General features: G+C 41.7%; 1 protein-coding gene across 3 annotated transcripts in view; it reads right to left on the reverse strand.

Annotated features, from left to right (window-relative positions):
- GAREM1 (GRB2 associated regulator of MAPK1 subtype 1) overlaps positions 1-22,190 on the reverse strand; it is a 75,278-nt gene that overhangs the window by 48,303 nt on the left and 4,785 nt on the right. For 2 of the 3 annotated variants that reach the window (XM_082234801.1, XM_082234800.1), the window contains exons 2-3: positions 18,770-18,891; positions 5,468-5,608 (exon numbers count right to left, since the gene is read on the reverse strand). In XM_082234801.1, coding sequence (XP_082090927.1) covers positions 5,468-5,473 — 6 coding nt within the window. In that variant the 5' untranslated portion in view covers positions 5,474-5,608; positions 18,770-18,891. The remainder of the gene's footprint in view (positions 1-5,467; positions 5,609-18,769; positions 18,892-22,190) is intronic. The other variant, XM_082234799.1, reaches the window with a different exon arrangement.

A 22,190-nucleotide genomic window follows, 5' to 3' on the forward strand; every position in this document is an offset into this window, starting at 1 on the left:
TTCCTAGTTCACCCCCAGAAAACGGCAAGGGAGGGTGGGGGGGAGGGGAAGAGTAGTCTCAAGGGGGTAATTTCTAGTTCTATAATTTTATGCCCAAAGTTGGAAATGACTATGGAGGAAGAGATAATGGAGAGGTAGACACCTACAGATTACATAATAGGGGATTATATTTAATAGCAGTGTTAAAGGCTTGAAAACACTATGGCAAGCAAACAGACAAATGTAGAAGCAAGATTGGCTGGTTTTCTTTTTCCAGGATTAAGACAATCCTAGCCAGCTGGAGCCCAGCTGTTGGGTCTCACTCTTCCTCCCTCTTCCTCCCTCTTCCTCCCACACATGCCCAGATCCTCCCTTCTTGTTCTTTTATGCTTGGCTGTTAAGTGATCCTTGCAGGAAGCAACCTTGGCTCACACAATTAGCTCCCTGCCAAGTTTTTGCCCTGACCCAAATATTATTCATTTGGCACAGCGATTACCCTCCTCTTCTCACTAGGAAGCTTCAGACCCAAAGCAATATACATGCATACGAATCTGCAGTGGAAGCATGGCGATGCTGAAATAAAACACCGAATTCCTGTGTCCATAGCCAGCATTTCCCCCCCAGGTGGAAAGACTTGTCCCCTACTTAACATTCTGCCCTATAGCATTTTCTAAGCAGAAAAGCTTCAAGGTTCTAGCCTGCCTGGAAATCTATTGCTTAGGAATGCAAAACACCTGCCTAAACCCCCCCCCCAATTAAAATGCTGTCCATAAAACAGTCCCCACCAATGCATGTGTGGATGAACATCTGTCTTTATCCCATGACTGCTACGTTTACTCAGCAGTCTTTGGCAAGTAACTTTATCAAAAGCTTTTTGAAAGTCCAGATTACACAATGCCCACTAAATCACCCCTATGCTTATCATTTTTGCAGAAGCTATGACAGCTCTTCTTCAGCAAGATTTGTTCTTAAATGCGTCGTACTTTTATTTTTAATTATGTTTTCCACAAGTTTTCCCAGAACGGACAAAGCACATCCAATTAGGATTGATGCCATTGCCAAGTGGTGCCTCCTACACCCAGCCTGGACAGCCCATTCAGCTGATAACGTCAAAAGCCACAAGACATCCAAGAGAATCAGCAGGGTTGTACTGCCCCCCCATCCCCTCTCAGCAAAGGTCATTCCATAGGGCACCCAAGGCAGCTTATTAACTTGCTTGCATTTTGGTGTAACAGGCTTCTGTTGCATGGGCAAATACGAATAATCAGAATGAATGATATGATTACCGGTGTACAGATAAATAGAAAGATGGCTATCATATCTCATCTCTGTCTCTTCTTATCCATGCTAAACATACCCAACTCCCTCCAAAGTTCCTCTAAGGCTTGATTTCCAGACCCTTGATCATCTTGGCTGGCTTCTTCTGCACATGTTCCAGCTTCTCAATATCCTCCTTAAATTGTGATGCCTAGAACTAGAGAGTACTCCAGGTATGGTCTGACCAAGGCAGAATAGAGTGGTACTATTACTTCCCTTTATCTAGACACCATAGCACACTGTGCCCAAAGTAGTAGTCCAATCCTTTTAGAAACTAGCTCAGCCGACAATGATTCATTGCAGCTCAACTGCTTCACTCATCAAATCTGTGTACAAAGTAGCATTCAAGTTTAGCCAAGTATAGCTGCACAGGGGGAAACTTTGAAAATATTCAGAAAAGCAGCATGTTAAGACATGTGCTGATCATGTTATTTCCACTGCACTCAGAGGCACTGTGCATCTATCACTCTCCATACAACACAAAGAAGTAAGCTTTATTCTTTAGGGTTGTGTTGTTGTTTTTTAAAATTAAAGAATAGCTAGGTTTCCCATACCAATTTGGAAAAAAAACCTAAAGAGTTTCAAGAAGAGCTGTAGGCAAGGTTAATGCCCTAACAGTAGTTCCAGCTACTCTGTAGGCTGAAGGAATTGCAACACACTGTAGTGTGTTTCTTTGTAAACAAGGAATTGCAACACACCGTAGTGTGTTTCTTTGTAAATAAGGCAGAATAGTTCCCCTCACCTAAAACTAATACTTTAAACAAATGATCTCACTGAAGTGTGATGCCGTGGTGGCACTCTTCATTGCAAAGAAGTAGGAAGAGAGCTAGATGCCTTGTGACAGAGCATGCCCCCATCTGGCAGAAAGCCCAGATACCATGGGATGGCTTCAAGCTTGTTCTCAAATTATGTTTGAGGGTTATAGTAAGGTCTGAACATTAAGGGTTTTAAAAGATTTAAGGGGCTGGTTTTTTTTAGCGTATGCATTCTAAGACCCAACATAGAGAGATCTAGGAGATGGTTCTGGGGAAGAACTTCCTTCTCTTCCCCTCTAGCAGCTCTTAAGATAAATAAGCAGATCACCTGGAGCTTGCTGTAGTCCCCACCACCACGGCAGTCAGATTTTAAGGCACTTGAATGCCACAATGGAAGAACCTGGACTTCACATGTAGCCACTTTGCCCTCACTTTGAATAATGCAGCAATAACCCACTTTGAGGGTTGTTGTTTTACAGTCAAGCAGTATATAAACTGTACAAAATAAATAAAATGTTATACCAAAGACAGTTAAAGTAAGTTTGCTCAGGCTTATCCCAGCTAGTTGACTCATCCATTTCATTTGGATTTTATGTATATTTTAATAAATTTGGTTTTATATGTTAACATTTTATCTTCACTGGAATTTTATACTTCAAGATCTTTACACAGGAAGTGGTCTGTGTATACATTACTTTAATAAAAACAAACAAACCGGGCAACAATATTATCAACTCCTTGTTCCCTCTTCTGGATTTAGAACTTGTATCCCTTTAAAGTTTGTCACAAGACACCTGCATACAAGACACATATTCTCTCTCCTCTTCCTAGAGCAGCATTCATCAACCACAGGCACTGCATAGATCCATGTTGAAGCTCTACATGGGTATAATTTCTGCTTTTCTGAGGCAAGCAGAAAAAATGCATGACTGCTCTTTCAAGAGGTCAACCACACTCTTAAATCCCTAACATGGGCACACACAAGCCGGAAAATGCTTAAGTCAATCCACTCCATTTTCAACCTTGAGCTGGATCAGGAAACAAAGTTCAGTTCTTTGAGAAAGCATATTGAGTAGCAAGTGCTCCTTTAATCATTTTGTAACATGGTTAACTCCCTGACACAGAATTTTACTCTTTAATGATGACAGACTTGGCATCACTAACCCTGGGAAAAGACACTGTGTGCTGTCAAACAAGAGCAAACTCTTGCCTTTGAACTTCTGCAATATTTACTCTTTTGCATATATCCCATATATACTTCATGTTATGCACAATACTTTTGATCTTATTTCCACATGGGTATATAAGTTATTATATGTAGTGCTGGTCTTCTGTTTTTAATCATTCTAAACTGAACTGGGTAGAGCCTCAATTTCTAGATTCCATTCATGGATTTGTATCTGCACCACAAAGCAAAGCTATTTACACTAATAACTTCTCCAAAGAATCTTGGTAACTGTAGAAGAAGAAAACACAGCAATCATAACCAGGGGACTTCAGGAAAGGCCATGGCAATCAATGTTTTACAACTATTTTCTGCTGATGGTGTAGATGTGGTTTGGGAAGCAAAAGGAAAGAAATGTTACAAGTGGAATGTATGCAGGAACCACATAACAAATATAGCACACCAGTAACTGCTTTGAATGAGTTCCCTGTAGTAATTGTATCATATAATGCAGGGGATTAAGATTCAGAAACTGAAGATAGGAAGAGAAAGTGCCTCTGATGTGGAAGATGAAGTTGCTTTTTATACTACTCATCTGAATTGCACCTCTGTATTGCTTCTTAGTTTCCTTGCAGAATCACTAAATTCATAAATGAGTTGTTTGGGTGAGAGAGAGAGCACATTATGACAAACACAAGTAACATTATCAGATGGTGATCAAATTATAAAGGCCCTCGGAGGTACTCTTTAAATTGCAGTTAAAGTCTAATAGTCTCTCAAGAAAAAGCCTGCCAACTGATCCATAGAGCCACTGAGTGTACGTAGTAGGAAACTGGCCTCTGATTGCCCCACAATAGATGTACCAGTAACTTTGGAAAATTTCAGTACTGTAAAATGCTAATAGGATTTATTGTTGCCAGTTGTGTTCCTAAATAACACTTTTTATTTAAAGATGGGAGACTGCAACTCCCATCACTCTTGACTACTGGCCATGTTGGCTGGCGCTGATTGGAGTTATAGTCCAACAACATCTGAAGGACAGTAGGTTGGGGAACGCTACTCCAGGTCCCCGTCCCTTCAACCCCTACCCTATAATTATTTTTCCTTTATAAGGAGAGGAAAAAAAGATATAGTTCACATATTGCTGAAAACAGGAGGCTACTATTTAAGAATGAGTGGGAGAGTTCATATGATCATAACTCAGTGTGGTAAGTCGTGCTATGAATGTGCTTATAGCCCCTCCCTAAATGCAACTCTTCAATTAATTATAGTTTCCCATTTTGTCTGAACTATCGTTAACTATAATTAATGGAAGACTTCCTGCTCTGTTCACTTGCTTGCACAATGGGAGGATCAAAAGGGCTGCCTAGGTGATTCTGAGGCTCATTCCTATCTTGTCTTCTTAAGCAGAGACATGATTGCCCCAGTACACTCATTGTTGCAGGCCAAGGGACCTTTTGGAACAGTGAAGCAAAAGGACAATGTTTTGATTAGAATTGCAGTCTTGACCCAGTTTTAAAAAGATATAAGAGAAAGGAAGCTTAAATGCAGCTAAGGAAATTTCAAATTATAGCTGTCACTTTATTTTTTTATTTTTTTAAAAAAAAAACCTGCACTAAAAAGGGGCCTGGTGAAGCTTGAACAGAGGGAGAAAGAGAAATGAAAAAGTCCCCAGGAAAAGCAACAGACTGGCCACAACTATTTATTCCAGACAACAGGGAACTCTTAGAACTCAGCAGAAAGGGAAGGCATGCATGAACTTGCAGCGATGTCATAGGTTAGACTAAACAATAGTTGTTTACAAGAGAAAGTAAGTTTTTTAAAAAATGATCCTGATTGGCATCCGTTCCAAGTCCACATGCTTATTCAGAAGCACGTAGCACTGCTGCCAGGAACAGGCATAAGTAGGCTATCATGTGGCTCAGTACATTTTCAGGCATGATGTAGTTGGGCACCTGATCTTTTTTCAAAACAACTTTGGAGGACTGTTTTGCATGAGACTTGTACCACTTTTCTCCAGCAGCTAATGAAGCTTTCCTAGTTAAAATCACGATTTAGCAGTTTATACTGGTGCGTATCATCAGCTTGTAGGAATGAAATACAGCTCCTTTTCTGCACTTATTTTGTTAAAGTAATAGTCACCTTTGCTGTCAATTTTGCTTTCCTTTGCCAAGCAGCCAAAAAGCTGGCGTAATTGGTGGGCAACTCAGTCACCCTTTATTTTGCAGTTCAGAGCCAAAGCCACACTTACCAGCATAATGCACAGGGATTTCTATCTTCGGCCCTATGACGTAATGTCCCTCCTCCAGACTGTGAGCTGTAATTGTGGTCCACTGTCGGCATGAATGAATCAAAAGGTACTCACTCTCCCTAAGACCTTCTATAGCTTCTCCTGCAAAAAAAGAAAAGAAAGAAAGAGAGCAAACAATCAATACCATAATCAACATGTAGAATACTTTCAGATACCACATACAATGCTTGAGCTAATATATTATAGTATATTAGTATAGTGGCCAACTGGTGGATCTGTGAAATCCCAGGTGCAAATCTAATCTCTGCAATGAATTTAGTATGTGGTTTTAGGCAAATAGCTGTCTCAGCTTTTGGACTGCATCTGCACTGTGGGTCTACAGTGCCAAATTCTCACAGGGTTACAGCAAGATTTATTGAACTTAATGCAAACATATATATTACAATGATACTGTTACTTTTTAGTTCTGGCCTATTGTCATTGCCATTTCAGTGTCTGGCAAGCAGGGCAAATCCATCCACCTTCAATTTCCATTGAAATTCCTCATCTTTCCCTACTCTCTCCAAAGCAAAAAAAAAGTGCAAGCTGTGCCTCTTTTATAGGTTTCAGGAATATTATAATGATCCTTGGATTGCTATGCTGTGTTCTGAAGCCAGCTTTTGATAGGTAAACAGTGATGTAGGGTGGAACATGTTCCATAATGACATTTCCCCCCACAGTTATATTTTTCGGTGCAGGGATCTTTTCCATTTCTAAAAAAAACAAACCATTTCATAAAAATTAATGCCATCAGCAAAGGACCATGTCAAAGGCTGCTCCTGTTCCCATCACTGGAGTTGGGGGTGCAGTAATTGTGCCCCTCCACTAGTAAGGAGATGCCATTAAAACACCTGATCCTATGAGCTACTGTGCCATCCATCTGAGCCATGTGTCTTCAGAAATTGTCTACTAGTCTTTTACTTCAAGGCTACTATTATTCTGGATCCACCTGAATGCACATTATATGCTGAAATTACCTATGTTAACACAGAAAACAGAATCATCTTGATAAATCATGGCAAAGTCATGCAAATTCCTAAACTTTAGTTTGGAAGAAACCAAGCAGGCTGACACAGACCTAAGTTAGTTGAAATTGTAACTTAGGCTGGAGCCAAACCCATATAATTAGAAACAAGCTATCCTGTCACAATGTTTTCTAATTCTTTTAATGTCTCTCTGTTGGAATGGGGCAGAATGGATCAAGATGTGTTAGTAGAACTGAGACCAAAAGAAATTTATTAATACTTCAATTCGGCACTGGTTTTCTGTAGACATGTTTTATGATTTCAGGAGGAAATTTACTGCATTTCCCATCCTCTCCCAACCCAACCCATCCCGAATTCCTGCTTTCTGATTCAAGCCAATCCTTTTGTTGTGAAACACCTACTGGTGCTATAGCATAATGTAATTTAGGTGCTTTGTAATCCCTCCTGTCTGGGAACCAGGTCACTGAATATTGTGCTTGTGGTGATTCTGCGTGACTTGTACCTCCTTCCTACTCTCCCTTCTTGGGTGGCACACTTGTAAAGTGCAGTCCAGGGCAGACACCCATCTGCCTACACGTAAGCACACTTTCTCTGCTACAGGCAGTGGAAAAATCCAGGATATGAATACCAAGGAGAGTCACACTTTCTTCTCTTTGGATGCTAGGGAAGCACATCCAGTGAGGTTTTCCTTAATACACAATATTCTTTCTGCAACCAGATTGGTGAAGTGTTTTTCTGCCCGTAGAAAGAAGTATGCTGCTATGGCTGCTATGAATGCAGTTTCCCCAAGACAGTAGTCTTCCCTATTGTTCAAACCTGATGAAACTTGCTAAGACAGCAGGACAATCAATATGCATCATCATTAACTGACTTGTTTTGTTCCTCTCTGCCATGCATCTTTATTTCCTTTATTTTACCTCCAACCCTGGAAATGGTTTGAATGTGTTCCGCATTATTGTATGTGGAGCTAAACCAGATCTGGGCCTAGTTAAAACATGACAGGAGACCACCTAACAACCTGTGCAACCTCAAAACTTTTAAAAGAAAAAGGAAGTTATTTAGACCACAAAATGCATCTGTTCAGAAAGGCATTTTAGACAATGTCTGTGAGTGAGTTTGGCTATTTTTGATGCTGTTGGTGAACTGTTTTCATTGACACAGTATGATGTTAAGTGTTGTTTAAATTATTGTTTTTTTAATCATTTTCTTATGTACACCCTGGAATCCTATGGGCCAGGACATGGCTTATAAATATAAATAATGCATCAATAATATAACATGCGAGTCATATACTCCTCACATCTTACAATACAGGCAGGCAAAAGACAGCTTGTTATTTTTAGAAGAAACTTTAGTAATGCCCATTTCTGTTTTAATCTTTCTATAAACCTCAGGAATCTTAATTCTTAGCACACTAGTCTGAGCATAATCAATTGTTTAATGTGGAGCAGCACACTGATAAGCACTCCCCTTTTTCAAAATGGCTATTTCTACATTCATCTGCTATTATCAAGTATGAATGCATTACCAAAACAATTTACATCTCTCTGGTATCTCAGACATCCTCAAATCTTTCATACAAATATATTCAATGTGACATTTAATTACTTTTTTTTTAAACTCAGACATATGGCTCATGCACTTCAATACATGTTTTTATAGTCAGTGAGAAATAGCACTTCTTGCCTACAGGCTGTTGTGCAATGATTCAACTAGCTACTGGCATTTTGCTAGCACTCAAACGTGAAAGTGCAAACACTACTATATTTCTCTGTGTTCTCCTGAAAGTTCATTATTTGGAATTTTGGAAATCTTTTTAGAACGTAGACAAGCTCAGGAATTGCTAAGCAATAACACAAACATGGATTGCATTTGTGTGTGTGTGTGGGGGGGAGAACCATCCCAGAATGCCCTGTGCCAAAAAACGATGCGGCCTTTGTAGTGCTTGTATAATGATTTCTCAAAGTTTGATTGCCACACATAATTAAAACTGGACAGGAACAGTGAGGGTGTTGATGAGCTAATATTACAAAAGCTCATTAGTAATACATTCATTAAGATGGCATCTAGCTGTACCATTTGCCAGCAACCATTCTCTCTACGTACAAAATGCACACTGCATTTGTTAATTAGAGGGTGGCAACCAGAGCAGAAACCTATTTTCTAAGAACCCTATAACCAATAGTCTCAATCTATGTTTCTGCCCTACAAATCCATAAACACTCCATCAATCTGAGAAGGGGGGATGACAAAAATATGTTCTTCCCCCAAATCAATGTGATAAAAATGGAGCTGTAGATATGATCCTATTATAAGCTGCAAGACAACCCAAGAACACAATGCCAATTCAGTATTTGAACACTCACTATGGAGGAACTTCAGGGAATCTTTAAAATAAACAACCAAGCTAAAGACAAGCACTGTAATTCCCAAGCCAACGAATACGGGAATACTGATAGAGAAAGATGTTGCCTTTACACTTCTAGAAACAAAGCTCAAAGGCACTGCCTCATTGCTCTAGAATGGAAGCAAGTGATAACAGACCTATTTCTCCATTCATAATGATGAAATTTTCTATGCCTACGTAGGAATGAAACCAGCAGATGTGAAATACATCCCACTCTGGCTCATTTAATTGTACTCCCACATAGTTTGGCATATGATCTTTGAGGGAAGCTATAGCAAGGAAGAATGCAATCTGGTTCCTTCAAAGGAATAAATATTAGGCTACAGTGGTGCCTCGCAAGACGAAAATAATCCATTCCGTGAGTCTCTTCGTCTAGCGGTTTTTTCGTCTTGCGAAGCAACCCTATTAGCGGATTAGCGCTATTAGTGGTTTAGCGGATTAGCGGCTATTAAAGGTTTAGCGGCTAAAAGGCTATTAGCGGCTTAGAAAAAGGGGGGGAGCGGGAAAAAATCGGAACACTCGCAAGACGTTTTTGTCTTGCGAAGCAAGCCCATAGGGAAATTCGTCTTGCAAAGCAGCTCAAAAATGGAAAACCCTTTCGTCTAGCGGGTTTTCCATCTTGCGAGGCTTTCGTCTTGCGGGGCACCACTGTAATGAGATCACTCTGGCAATCTCTCTCTCTCTCTGTATTCCTGCATTCAGGGGGTTGGAATGGATGATCCTCAGAGTCCCTTCCAGCTCTATGACTCTCTCTCTCTCTGCATGAGCACATCAGGCCCTGCAAAGGGGAGGGGGCAGCTGAGTACACTTGCCCTGGGCTTCAGAAAGCTAATCTGGCTGGGGCCCCCCAGCCTCTGGGAGACACCACTCTTTGGGGCAGGTGGGTGGGACAGCTCAGAGACCAGGGACAGCAGCAGCTGCTGCCTGGAGAACTCCCAAGGAGAAGGGAGAGGAGAGGAGGCTGAGGGAACACTCCACAAGGGAGGATGTTTGAAAAGGGTGAGGGGCTGCCAGCTCTGCAGGCAAGGGGTGACATAACTGGGCTCCTGAGGTCCACAGGGGTGCCGCAGAAAGAATGTAGTTGATTAAGGGAGCCATGGACTCCAAGGTTGAAAACCTCTGATATAAGAGGTGGGTGTGAGGGGGGGCTGGTTGGTCAAGATGAACCTTGGAAAAGTGTTGCCTTGACCCTAACGGGCCATGCACCAGCCTCCAAGGGAAACTGCACTATGCCGATAAAACACACTGCATTTCCAACCACCAACCAACCATTCCCAACGCCTAGAAGAACTTCCAGCTTAGCCTCCAACACAGTGAAACCTAAACCAAGCTCCCACAGTGTGGGAGAAGGTGAGCTTGGCACATATAAGGAAAAACTTGCAGCACCTAAAATTTCCGGATCATGGCTGCAAAGTGTTTTCTAATTACAGTGAGTCAGGCAGAACTAGAGCCAATTTATTTGAAAGGTGCCAAATATAGAGTGACATTAAGCGCATTTCCCCCCACCATAAAAAGTTGTTTTACTTACAAAAGTAAGAAAACAAGTGACTCATTCACTCACAGAAATAGGATGCTGTATGTGATAAAAGCCTAGCAAAAGCTGATTTTTTTATTTTAAAAATGCCCACAAAAATGGTGACTGTGATAAGTGCCTATAATAAAGAACTTCTTTCCATTCCTCCTGCCTTTGAACAGACAACATCCACACTCCATTTTCTCTAGCTCTCACAGCTACCTAAGCTGCCTTTCAGCAACAAACATTTGTATCCCCTCTTTCCTCTTAAACGAATTCAGTTCTATGCATGCCTGTCTGATTTTTGTTGCCTTTTCCTCTCCATATTTGGAATTATAATTTTACTACCCCATAGCCATTACCAAAGAGTTGCCAAGCTAGCTTAAATACTGCCTATATAATCAACTTTTTATTTCTGTAACAGCCTGCACATTAATCCATTTTTTTGCTATTTGCAATTGTTTATAAACTTTGATCTGCTGTCTGATTACTATTTCCCCCATCATAAGTGTAATGCAAGTATAATTTGCCCTATGAAATGTGCATAACTGTGTGTTTCTCCTCAATGTACATGTGTTTGTCATGTACTCATGCATCTCTTCAACACACGTAAATGAGGCCACACAGTAAGAGCTTGGAGTCTAGCTTTAAGGCAGCACAATAAGTTTATTGTTTACATGGTATGGAAATGAAGATGGATGTCTGAACCTAAAAGTTCCATGCTTTTTGGTGCATGGTTGAATTTGTAAGCACCTTTTGCTTAAAACTTTTTTCAAACCCTAGAAACGATATTTGTGGTTTCAGGAGTGTGATTATGTCACTATAACATTCAACTGGACTTCTTTTGCTGGGATTGCCTATGATTCTTTGATACTGTTATTCGTCCTGGACACTTGGGATAACAGGATAACACTAGAGAAGCAGAAGCCAGTTATTGTGCACTTTGACCATCTTTGGTCAACAATATCTGAAGCCTCAAAATTAACAGACTGTGTACTTATGTACTACGTTCCAAAAACATATCACAGTGTCACAGCAAGTTATGCATACTGTGAATTGTCCCTCCAAAGTCAGGGACTGCGAACTTCATGTCAATTAAGAAATGAGGAGATCACTGGCATTCTATAATAATTTTGAAGGCTGTCCATTAGTTGAATTGACTTTAACCTCAATAGAGCAGCAAGAGGAATGAATAAAATTTAACTGTGGGGAAAAGCAGCTGTCAATGCCAAACGCTTTGTCCCTTTCAGCCACCCTGAGGAGAAAGTTCTGTATCAAGATGAGCTTTCTTGGTATGAGGGCCACTCAACAGTATTTGAGGGGGACTATGAATGGACACAGTTTTACATTCTTACAGTATATTAGCGGTGATCCTGTTTCACAATTTGACATTCAGAGAGAAGCAGAGGAGCACAATACATTCGGCCAAAGCAAATGTATATTCTTTGTTCTTTTTTAGTACTATTGAGCAATGTAACTGAATTCTACAAAGGCAACTAAGATGACATTTAAAGGGGGTCTGTGTTGCATACTGCAAATAACTCTGCTGACTTGAACAAGACAAAAGTGACCCATTTTTTTTTTTATTTTTCCCACTTATATTTGAGATGGCAGCCAGCCAGCTAGATGTCTTTACACTCCACTGGCAAAATTTACTACACTGCTGAAATAATTCCTCTATTGTAGCAGCACAGTAGTATATCACCATTTATACTCTGTTTGTTAGATGTCACAAGAGCCTTTTTAATATAAACATTCATTTTTTGCTTACAATCCTGACACCTACTGTGCTTCAGACACAAAAAGGAACTGAAGCCTTTTGCTAACAGCTGAAGCACATGTGCAAATTAAAACAGCCTTCTTTTTTTAATCCAAGAACCAAACAATGTTAATTTTCTGATCAATAGAACTTCACAAATGTTTTGTTTTATTTACAATGCATGGCTACTATTGTTATACCTCCTTCAATTGTAAGAAACTTCCTTCAAAGCTTTTCTCCCCCTAGTCAGTAGAAAGATGAAAGAAACATCTCCTAAGTTTTTTTGTACTTTGGTTTGGTCATCTAGTCCAATCCCTTGTAATGCAGGAATTACAGCTAAGAATAAAGTATGCAGTTTCAAAGGCTGGAGAACCTAGAAATGAATGCGGGTGGGTGGCCTTTGTGAAAATATTCACAAGACTTTAGTATTGCTAGCTAAAGAGCTGCTGGATGTTTTTAAGTTCTATTCTTCCCTTGCAGGACTATTAGCTTGTATAAGGCTTTTCCAACCAACTGATTCTTCCAGAGAGGAACTAGGACCATGAATACTGACTCATAAGCCAGCTAGCCCTTTAAGAGGCTCTTCTTACTGGTAAGCACAACAATAACTCTGTCATGCTACAAGGCCCTGGTAATAACAAGACTTGCAGTGATTCAGATCTAAATAAGTGCCAAGGCAAACCATACATTTTGCAATGTATGGAGCATTCTTTTTTTGTAAAATAAAGTCATGGCACACAATAGGAAAGGTGGAACAGAGGAAGGAAAACGTTTTGTCTAAGAAGAGCTAGGTTTTTTTAGATAAAGTGTGCAGGCTGTTACAAAAAAGAGAAATCAACCCATGGGTTGCCATGGGTTGGAGAAGAAAGTAACCTGTAGCTCTTCAGATGCCAACCCCATCTCCCATCAGCTCTAGCCAGCATGGCCAGTGGTCGGGGATGATGAGAGTTGTAGTCAAACATCTGGAGAGCTAAAGGTTCACAGCTCCTGCACTCAAGGCGCAGGGGCCCTAATACTGAAACATTGGTCAGCTTTCTTCCAGTGAAAATGCACTGAATACCAAATGACTTTATGCTTTTCTCTCCAATTAATTGGATGTTTTCATGTGACAGTAATTCATAGGAATCAGTGAATTCCCCATGGCTTCTGCAAATGAGCGCCCACACAGAAGCTTGGCAGCACTAGGTAGCATGGGTTGGACCGCTGCCACTCTGCTTTGTCTCTCCCTACGATGCTACAACTTCTCTCATTGCTCCCACATCCTCTTTCCCTCTACTTTGTGTGGAGAAGTCCCATCAACTCATCAGTTTGCTCTGAGAGCCAAAGGGATGAAAGGATGACATATTAGAGCTCAGGCTTCCTGGTGCCCACTGCAGAGGATGTGGAGAGGGAGACACTCAGCAGTATGGAAACCTTGAACCAGCCCTGAAGATGAACACACAGTTCTCACAATTCGATTCTGGAAGCAGAGGATTATGTTCCCCAGTAGAAAGTAATTTCTCTCTCTCTAATGCAGCTGATTTACCTTCTGAAATGCTTCCCCCCTCCCAGTTATGAAGAGGCAGGTTGGCTAGCAGCAGACCCAAACTCCCCATTTAGGTGGACCTACATTAGAAGGAAACACTGAATATATTTGCTGTCTTTTCAGCCAAAGTTCTCTAACTGCAAGTCATACAGAACTTGGCTTGGTTTGGCTTTTTAAATCACAACACATATCCTATTTTTCAAGTTTTTGCAGTCTGTTTGTGCAATGGGTAAATGGTCCAATACAATTAATTACCAAATGTATTGAAAAATTTCCCTCCATGTGAATGCTGAACTAATTTGGAGAGCCTGACAGAGGGATAATTTGATTTGGCTAGAGGCCAGGGAAACAGAAGGGAGGAGGGAGGCAGGAGTTGGACAGCATTTTCTGTTCTTATTTTGCATCATTTTAGGAAGAACTGACCTCTTGAACAGAAGTTCAGAGAAGGTTCAAAGACAGATGTAAACCAGCATAAAAGTTACATCGAATTTTCAGGTATTGTTCAAGTTCTTTGAGTGGTTCTACAATTTAGTAATGCCATATTTCAACTAAGGGATATGAAAAAGCTGCTATCTTTTTAAATGACAGATTAGATTTACTTCCTCTTTGCTACTGATCAGCTTTACGCCAATTGCTGCTAACTGAACATGTGTTAAATCAAGGGGGCGGGTGCGGGTTAAATACCATTTGGTTGACAGTTATTTCACATAGTATACCTGTTCCTGAAATTTCACACACTGAGCAAAGCAACAGATTTTAACACATTTAATTAGAAGACAGTGCTTTGACAAGAAAAAAGAATTTTTTTATCTGTAGTGACTTATTTAATTATACTATGTCCAGCAAAAAACAACACCACATACCTTTTAAATATGTGGTTCTATTAAGCCAAAGGTTGGCAATGTGGCATGTGTGAGCATAGTGGTCTCCTTGAGGATTCCATCTGGCACTCACAGAGCCTCTGAAATCTCTCTATTCATGGCTCCCTTGGCCATAAAGTGATGGTAAACTCTTGCCCCCACTGCAAAATATCATAGGATCATAGCCTTGTAGAGTTGGAACGGACTCCAAGGGCCATCTAATTCAACCCCTTGCAATGCAAAGTACATAAAACTGAAGAAGGAAGCTATAGGAGTGGCACTCTTTCCCCCTTCCTCTTTTAGCTCTATGTGCTTTCCAGGGGTCAGATTAATTCTACTGGATCCAACTTTCACCCAGATGCCTTGGAAAAGCAAGGTGTGTGTGTGTGTGTGTGTGTGTGTGTGTGTGTGTGTAAAAGAAGTGATTAGAGTGGATGGCTCTCATGGCACTCACTCAAAAATCCAAATGTGCCCATGGGTCTAAAAAGGTTGGTGACCCCTGCAGTAAGCTACATTATCTAACAGGCATGTCTTCTATGAATTTGTCCAATCCTCCTTTGAAAGCCATCCAGCTCTGCAGCTGTCACTACCCCTTGTGGCTAAAAATCCACAAGTTATCTGCTGCATGTAGAAGCTTGTGTGAAGCTATACCAGTTCTTGTGTGAAGCTATACCAGTTTAATTAGGTACTGTAGAATTCTAGTAATATGGGAGATGGAGAAATTTTTTTTTCCCCACACCATGCACGATTTTAGAAATATCTACCCCACCCCTCTTACCTGGCTTTTTCTTACCTGCTAAAAAGTAAAAAGCTCCAAGGATGGGTATAGCGGGGGGGGGGGGAGCTGTCCCCTTAAATCAACAAAAGTAAATAAAATACATAGCTAACTAAGGTTCTGTGCCCCCCCCAACAAAAATCCTGGCTATGCCCTTAGCTCCAAATGCTTTAGTCTCTCTTTGTAGCGAAGGCATTCCAGTCCCTGACTCATTTTGGCTGCAGCTTTACCACTTCTAGGATACCTCATTCAAGATGGGAGGTACTCAGGAATAAATCAACTTTAGGACAGTCTTTAGCATCAATATGATCCTATACCCGACTATGAGCAAACTGTTCCAAAGTGCCTCCCACCAGCCCTCTGCAAATTGGGGGGGGGGTTTAACTGAGTTCACAAGACCCCAACAGGTGGTAGCAATGGCTCCCACACAGAGGATATACTGTGTAGGATGGCATGATGCAAGATGCAAGGATAGGAGTGTTGGATTAGAACTGGGGAGACTCTGGTTCAAATCCAACTTGGTCATGAAGCTCAAAAGGGATCTTGGTCCAGTCACCAGCTCTACTTCACCATGATGTTGTGAGGATAACATGAGAAGGGACCATGTACTCTGTTTTGAACTCCAGGGGGAACAGGTGGGATAGAAATGTAAGAAATGAAATATGCGGTTCGACCACGCACACCACAAAAAAAACTTTGCTTAACCTAAAGTCTGCTGGGTTTCGCTCAAGGTCAGTTTTTAACTGCTCTTCTACTACTTTTCAGCACCCAACTTAAAGGTAAAGGTAAAGGTACCCCTGCCCGTACGGGCCAGTCTTGACAGACTCTAGGGTTGTGTGCTCATCTCACTCTAGAGGCCGGGAGCCAGCGCTGTCCGCAGACACTTCCGGGTCACATGGCCAGTGTGACGAAGCTGCTCCGGCGAACCGGCACCAGAGCAGCACACAGAACGCAGTTTACTTTCCCGCTATAAAGCGGTCCCTATTTATCTACTTGCACCCGGGGGTGCTTTCGAGCTGCTAGGTTGGCAGGCGCAGGGACCGAGCAACGGGAGCGCACCCCGCCGCGGGGATTCGAACCGCCGACCATGCGATCGGCAGGTCCTAGGCGCTGATGTTTTACCCACAGTGCCACCCGCACCCCAGCACCAAACTTAGAAGGCATTAGAAGGGGACTATACAAATTCTGGGACGCGGGTGGCGCTGTGGGCTAAAGCCTCAACGCCTAGGGCTTGCCGATCGAAAGGTCGGCGGTTCGAATCCCCGCGGCGGGGTGCGCTCCCGCTGTTTGGTCCCAGCGCCTGCCCACCTAGCAGTTCGAAAGCACCCCCGGGTGCAAGTAGATAAATAGGTACCGCTTACCAGCGGGAAGGTAAACGGCGTTCCGTGTGCGGCTCTGGCTCGCCAGAGCAGCGATGTCACGCTGGCCACGTGACCCGGAAGTGTCCCCGGACAGCGCTGGCCCCCGGCCAATAAATGTGAGATGGGCGCACAAACCCCACAGTCTGTCAAGACTGGCCCGTTCGGGCAGGGGTACCTTTACCTTTACCTTTATACAAATTCTGGAGGAAAAGGCTATTAAATGTGACTGCTCGCGGTGGTTGTCGTATTACCTCTAGGATGCTATACCTAGTGAAAACAACAGTGGGAGAGAGCTCTTTGGTGGAAGAGTCACAGGTCAGTGGCAGAGCATTTCCTATGTGCACAGAAAATCCTGGGTTCAATCCCTGGCACTTCCAGGCAGGGCTGGGAATGTCTCTTGTCTGAACCCCTGGACAACTGACGCCAGTTCATGTATCGTAGACAAAGCCAAGCTAGATGACCAATGGCGTGACTTGGTACAAAGCAGATTCCTATGTTCCTTTTGTCTTCCTGCTTGTGAAATTCTCTTGACATCTGCTTAGTCACCGTGGGAGGCAAAATTCTGGACTAGCTGAGGCCTTTCGTCTGATTCCACAGGGCTCTTTTTAAGATCAGCCTGAATCCTACTGGTTAAGATTAAGGTGAAATGTTGGAGAAATCCAATTATTGCCAGGTATATCCTGGTTCCCCTTATCAAACTGAGACCCCACCCAGGCTAACAAAGGATTCAGACCAAAGTTCTAGTACTATCTGCAGACACATCCTCCTGAGAATTTTAATTGAGCCTTTCGACCTGCCTACTCTATAAGGATTTCCCTACTGGCCAACTACAGTCCAGCTCCGCCACTTACTCATTTAGGCTTTCCTGACTAGAGTATATGTGCTGGGAAATGGTTTAGAGCTCATTGACAATTATTTCCATTAGGGGATGCTATTAACCTGACGTGTTGCTTTGGCATATTACAGAAAGGCTGCTATATGACTGTTGCAGAGGCAGGATAATATTAACACAGATTTCTCGCTGCATTAAATTGATGTAAAATATTAGCACGAGATTTTTTATGGAAGTTCTAAACAGTTTCAGTGGGGGAGCGGGAATCCTTTGGGGAGGAAGAGCAGGATATAAGATCAATTTAAATAAATAAATTGGCTTTTAGGGTGTGTTCTCAGTTCTCACATGCCCACCACTTGCCCTGATACACAAACGTTTAGGGGAGATGCACAGATGCACACTTAATGTTTAAAGCACACTCGATTCCTGGTGTTCTCAAGGGGTGTGTGTCATATGCTTTAAATGTATGTTGGATGTGCTTTAAATTTCTGGTGTTGACCTGCCCTTTCAATTTGTTGCTTCCAGCAATGAATAGGGGAGAAGCAAAGGGGAGACTTGCAGCAGCCTGCACTAACACATTGCACCCTGGTGCTAGACCACAGTTAAACATTAACTATGGTTTGACATTGCATGCAAACTAGGCCATTAACAATTCATTGTGGGAAGTTGCTTAATATATTTTGAAAATGTTTAGTATGCCTGAATAAGAGTAAAGAAAATAGAGAGGCTTTAACTTGGGAGAAGGACTGAATTCACAATCATACCACCTTCGTATTACGTATGGGCAGGATGCCATATTGTATTGCTTCCCACGAATTTATCTATTACCGAAGTAGGAAGTTAACACAATACAGCATATTGGATTGCACACGATCGAACATAAAGCAATGCCGTCACACTGAAAGCTATAGTCACATCCTTTACCCATATCCGATTGTCTGTCAAAACACATTGAGGCAAATTTATTCTCAGCCTAACTGTCTATACACATCTACTTTGCAAGTACTGGGTTCAGTGGGACTCACTCTCAGATATGTTTGCATAGGATTGCAGCATAAGACCTCAGACTAAACGGCAGAGAACAGTCTGGCACTGAGAGCCATAAGGTACTGAACAAGTGGAGGCTCCTCCTCTTCTCTATTCAATTGTACAATACAAAGAAAACCATTTACAAAAGCTATGTTTATTATTATTTGTTATTTTTATTAATCACTCTTTTCACAAAAGTAACTCAAGGCAACTTACAGAAAATATTAATTAAGCAATATTAAGCTGTATAAAATATTGCTCAGCGTATAAATCAAGAAACTCAACCAGATGCTGCAGAATCATCATCTAAAGACTGGCCCTGACTGTGGGCTTACAGACTGTAAGACAAGAAAAAAAGCAAGAAAATAATTAAGGAACAAATCAGAGAGGAAGGCCTCTGAAACAGTGGGAACTACTGCAGAGAGAAATCTTCAAAAGCCACTCAAGCTAATGGGAGCTTTGGGAAGGGGGTGATGGGACCGTGGCCTGTGAGGAAAGGGTTGAAAGGTTCTCCCCACGGTCTTTATCAATGGCTATTTATAGTAGTGTTCTGTTTCAGAGAGATGCATGACATCAAATCATGGATTTGACGCCACATGTAGTTTGGCCCTGGGCATATTGTCCCCTTATAACATGCTAAATAACACCTTTGGAATGTGGCCTGAACTTTTTGTATGTGGACGAATAAGACTTTACAACACAATAATAACTGGTCTCTCTCTCTAAACAGCAGCCATCTCCCATTGCAGTTATTAAAAAGATCAGTTTAACCAGAGGTCACAAGTCATAGCTGCCTGCCTTACAACATCCTCTTGTAATAGCCTTTCTACTTCTGAAGTGCAACATAGTTCTCTCTCTCTCTCTCTCTCTCTCTCTCTCTCTCTCTCTCTCTCAGAGCAGCCTTGAACAATGCACACTTATATTGCCAATAAGGGAAAAGCACTTTCCTCCAAGGCTCTTTTCATTCCTGAAAATGAACTTCACAAGAGCTCAAAGGGAACTGTCAGAACCGAACTAAAATATATATGCGTGACTCATACCAGAATGGTGCTATTGTCAGTTATGTTTATATGTACTTAAACGTATTTCTTTTATTTTTGGCCAGTGCTATAACAGGGGTTCTCGTGGCAGCTTGTTATAAGGCTAAAAACTAATGAAAAATTCATTCACTAAAACAAGCACCATCACCTAACCAAACCAACAATTCATATTTACACCCCAATGAAGTTTTATACTTTTGCAAAGCTGCAAGCAACTGTTGCAAGCTGGGTATAGGCAACAGGGGCTCAGCTCACTTGCGTATACAGAAATGAGACCCCCCCCCCAAGGAAATAACATATGCCAGGGAAAGACAGCAGACCATACCAGGTCAAAATGCTTTCAGAAATGGATATCTTGGGAAACAGCAGCAACAGTACCGTATTCCAAACTGTCAACAGACTGAGCTGTGTGTTTCTTCTTACAACCCGTTAGTGGACAGCACACATAACATGTACCCAACATCCAGGACTCTGTACACATAATTGTGAATGGTGTACTAGATATTCCCCATGGCACATGAAGTTAGCTTTCTCTTAATGAAACTAGTATAGGACTTCACAGCCTACAGTTATTCTTCATCAACTTGGCAATTACAAGTTGCTTGGAATGACCCCAATCCACCTCCTCAAAAAACAAAACAGAAAAACGTGCCTTCTTCCATGTCAGTATTATGGCCTCATTACACAGCCTTCTGCCCAGTTCAGACCTATCAAATCTCTCAAAAGATTTGCCTAATCGCCACCTTCCACTCCTCCCGCCGTGATACACCAGCTCCCCTGCCCTGGTTCTCATTTTAACAATAGCATGTATATATGCATAGCCAAAGCCATTTGTTTAAAAACATGGTACTTGGAACCTGTGGGAGCTACCAAGGCCAGTAGCTGTGAAGGAACAGCACTTATTTTAAGTCATTTCTATACTGCTCTTCATTTTAAAATACGTCAATCCTAAGGTGGTTAACAAAAAAGCAGTATCTTACTGGCACAAGAAAAGGACTTCAAGAAGTTTACTACAGCAGTTTCAAGCATACCAAAATTGGTGGTTATCTCAGGGTTCAAAGACATTGAAAAGGAAGTACAAGAACTGCCTCAAGTACCAGAGAAAGTACAAGGCTTAGTAGAAGGCTATGATAGAGGAAAGGGGGAAACCATTCCATATTAATCAATAAAAATGAATTAGCTGTTTAAAATAAAAGCAGCTTTAGACATCACATCACTAGGCAAAGAGCTAACATGAGCTTTACTGCATTGGAAGATGACCTACAGTAGCAATTAAATCTCCAAAGGATTGCATTGAAGCAGGAGGAAGTAGTTTGTCAGGCAGTTATAACCATGATGAGTGGAAAGAGGAGAAAGAACTCACTTGAGCACAACGGGCCACATTCAGCCTCACGGCTCTTAGAAGCAAGGGCGTTAGGCTTTTTACAACATTTTGTTTTCACATAACGAGGGCCACAATATTTCATTTGTAGGTTGCCTCAAATGAGTGTGTCTGTGCAAAATACCTTAATGTGAGAATGAAAGCCTCACTCCACATTTAAGTGCCATAGGAATTACCCTGTGGCAAGAACATGCTCACAGGCCCCAGACTGTGTTGGTCAACCAAAAAACCAAAGCTCTTATATCCAAACTGCTAAGTATGGTGGGACATATTCCTTTTCAAAATCTATATGGCACCATCCTTGCCAGAAAAATAATGGACTCGTATAATACTACACTGCTTTCTACACATCCATCATATCTTTTCAAGGAGCCAATAACATCAGCATGTCTCCCTACTTCTTATGCAAGACACCAGCATGTCATGTGTATCTATTTTCCCAATGAATCACTTTCTGCTGGCAAAACAGTGCCATCAAGGAAACTAAGTAACAGTGTACTGTAATAAAAGAGCTCCTTTCTACAAAGAAATTCAGGGCCATGCTAAACAATGCAAGATTCCTTTACAGCACTTTTGTGTACATATAGGAAAAAAACATGAAAACTGCTTTTAGAGTGAAAAAATGCATGAATCTACAAAAACTGAGAAAAATTCTTTCTCTACTGTAATTAGTCACTGCTAATTGTGTGTGTTCGCTTGACACAGCTTTCTACATAAAAGTGTGTGTTCGCTTGACACAGCTTTCTACATAATTTTTTAATAGATCCACAGATATGTTTTCCTTCCTCAGCCCCTATTTTGTCTGCTTGCTATTCTTTCAAAGGAACTTGCTACAATTTGCTTGTTTACCATTCATTATTGTTTCCACAACATTCCCTTGCAGGAATGACTCTTACACGGCTTCCCAATACCCTCATGCATTTTAATTGTGTACTTTCTGAAGTTCCAAAGTCACCCAGGCAAAAATACATACAGAGAGCTCCTAGCAGAAGTGTCCACACATCAAAAGAATAATAAAAGGTAAAGGTACCCCTGCCTGAAAGGGCCAGTCTTGACAGACTCTGGGGTTTGTGCGCCCATCTCACATCTATTGGCCGGGGGCCAGCGCTGTCCGAAGACACTTCCGGGTCACGTGGCCAGCGTGACAACGCTGCTCTGGCGAGCCAGAGCCGCACACGGAACGCCGTTTACCTTCCCGCTGGTAAGCGGTACCTAT

Source organism: Podarcis vaucheri, assembly GCF_965113315.1.
Source record: "Podarcis vaucheri genome assembly, chromosome: 8".
Taxonomy (NCBI): domain Eukaryota; kingdom Metazoa; phylum Chordata; class Lepidosauria; order Squamata; family Lacertidae; genus Podarcis; species Podarcis vaucheri.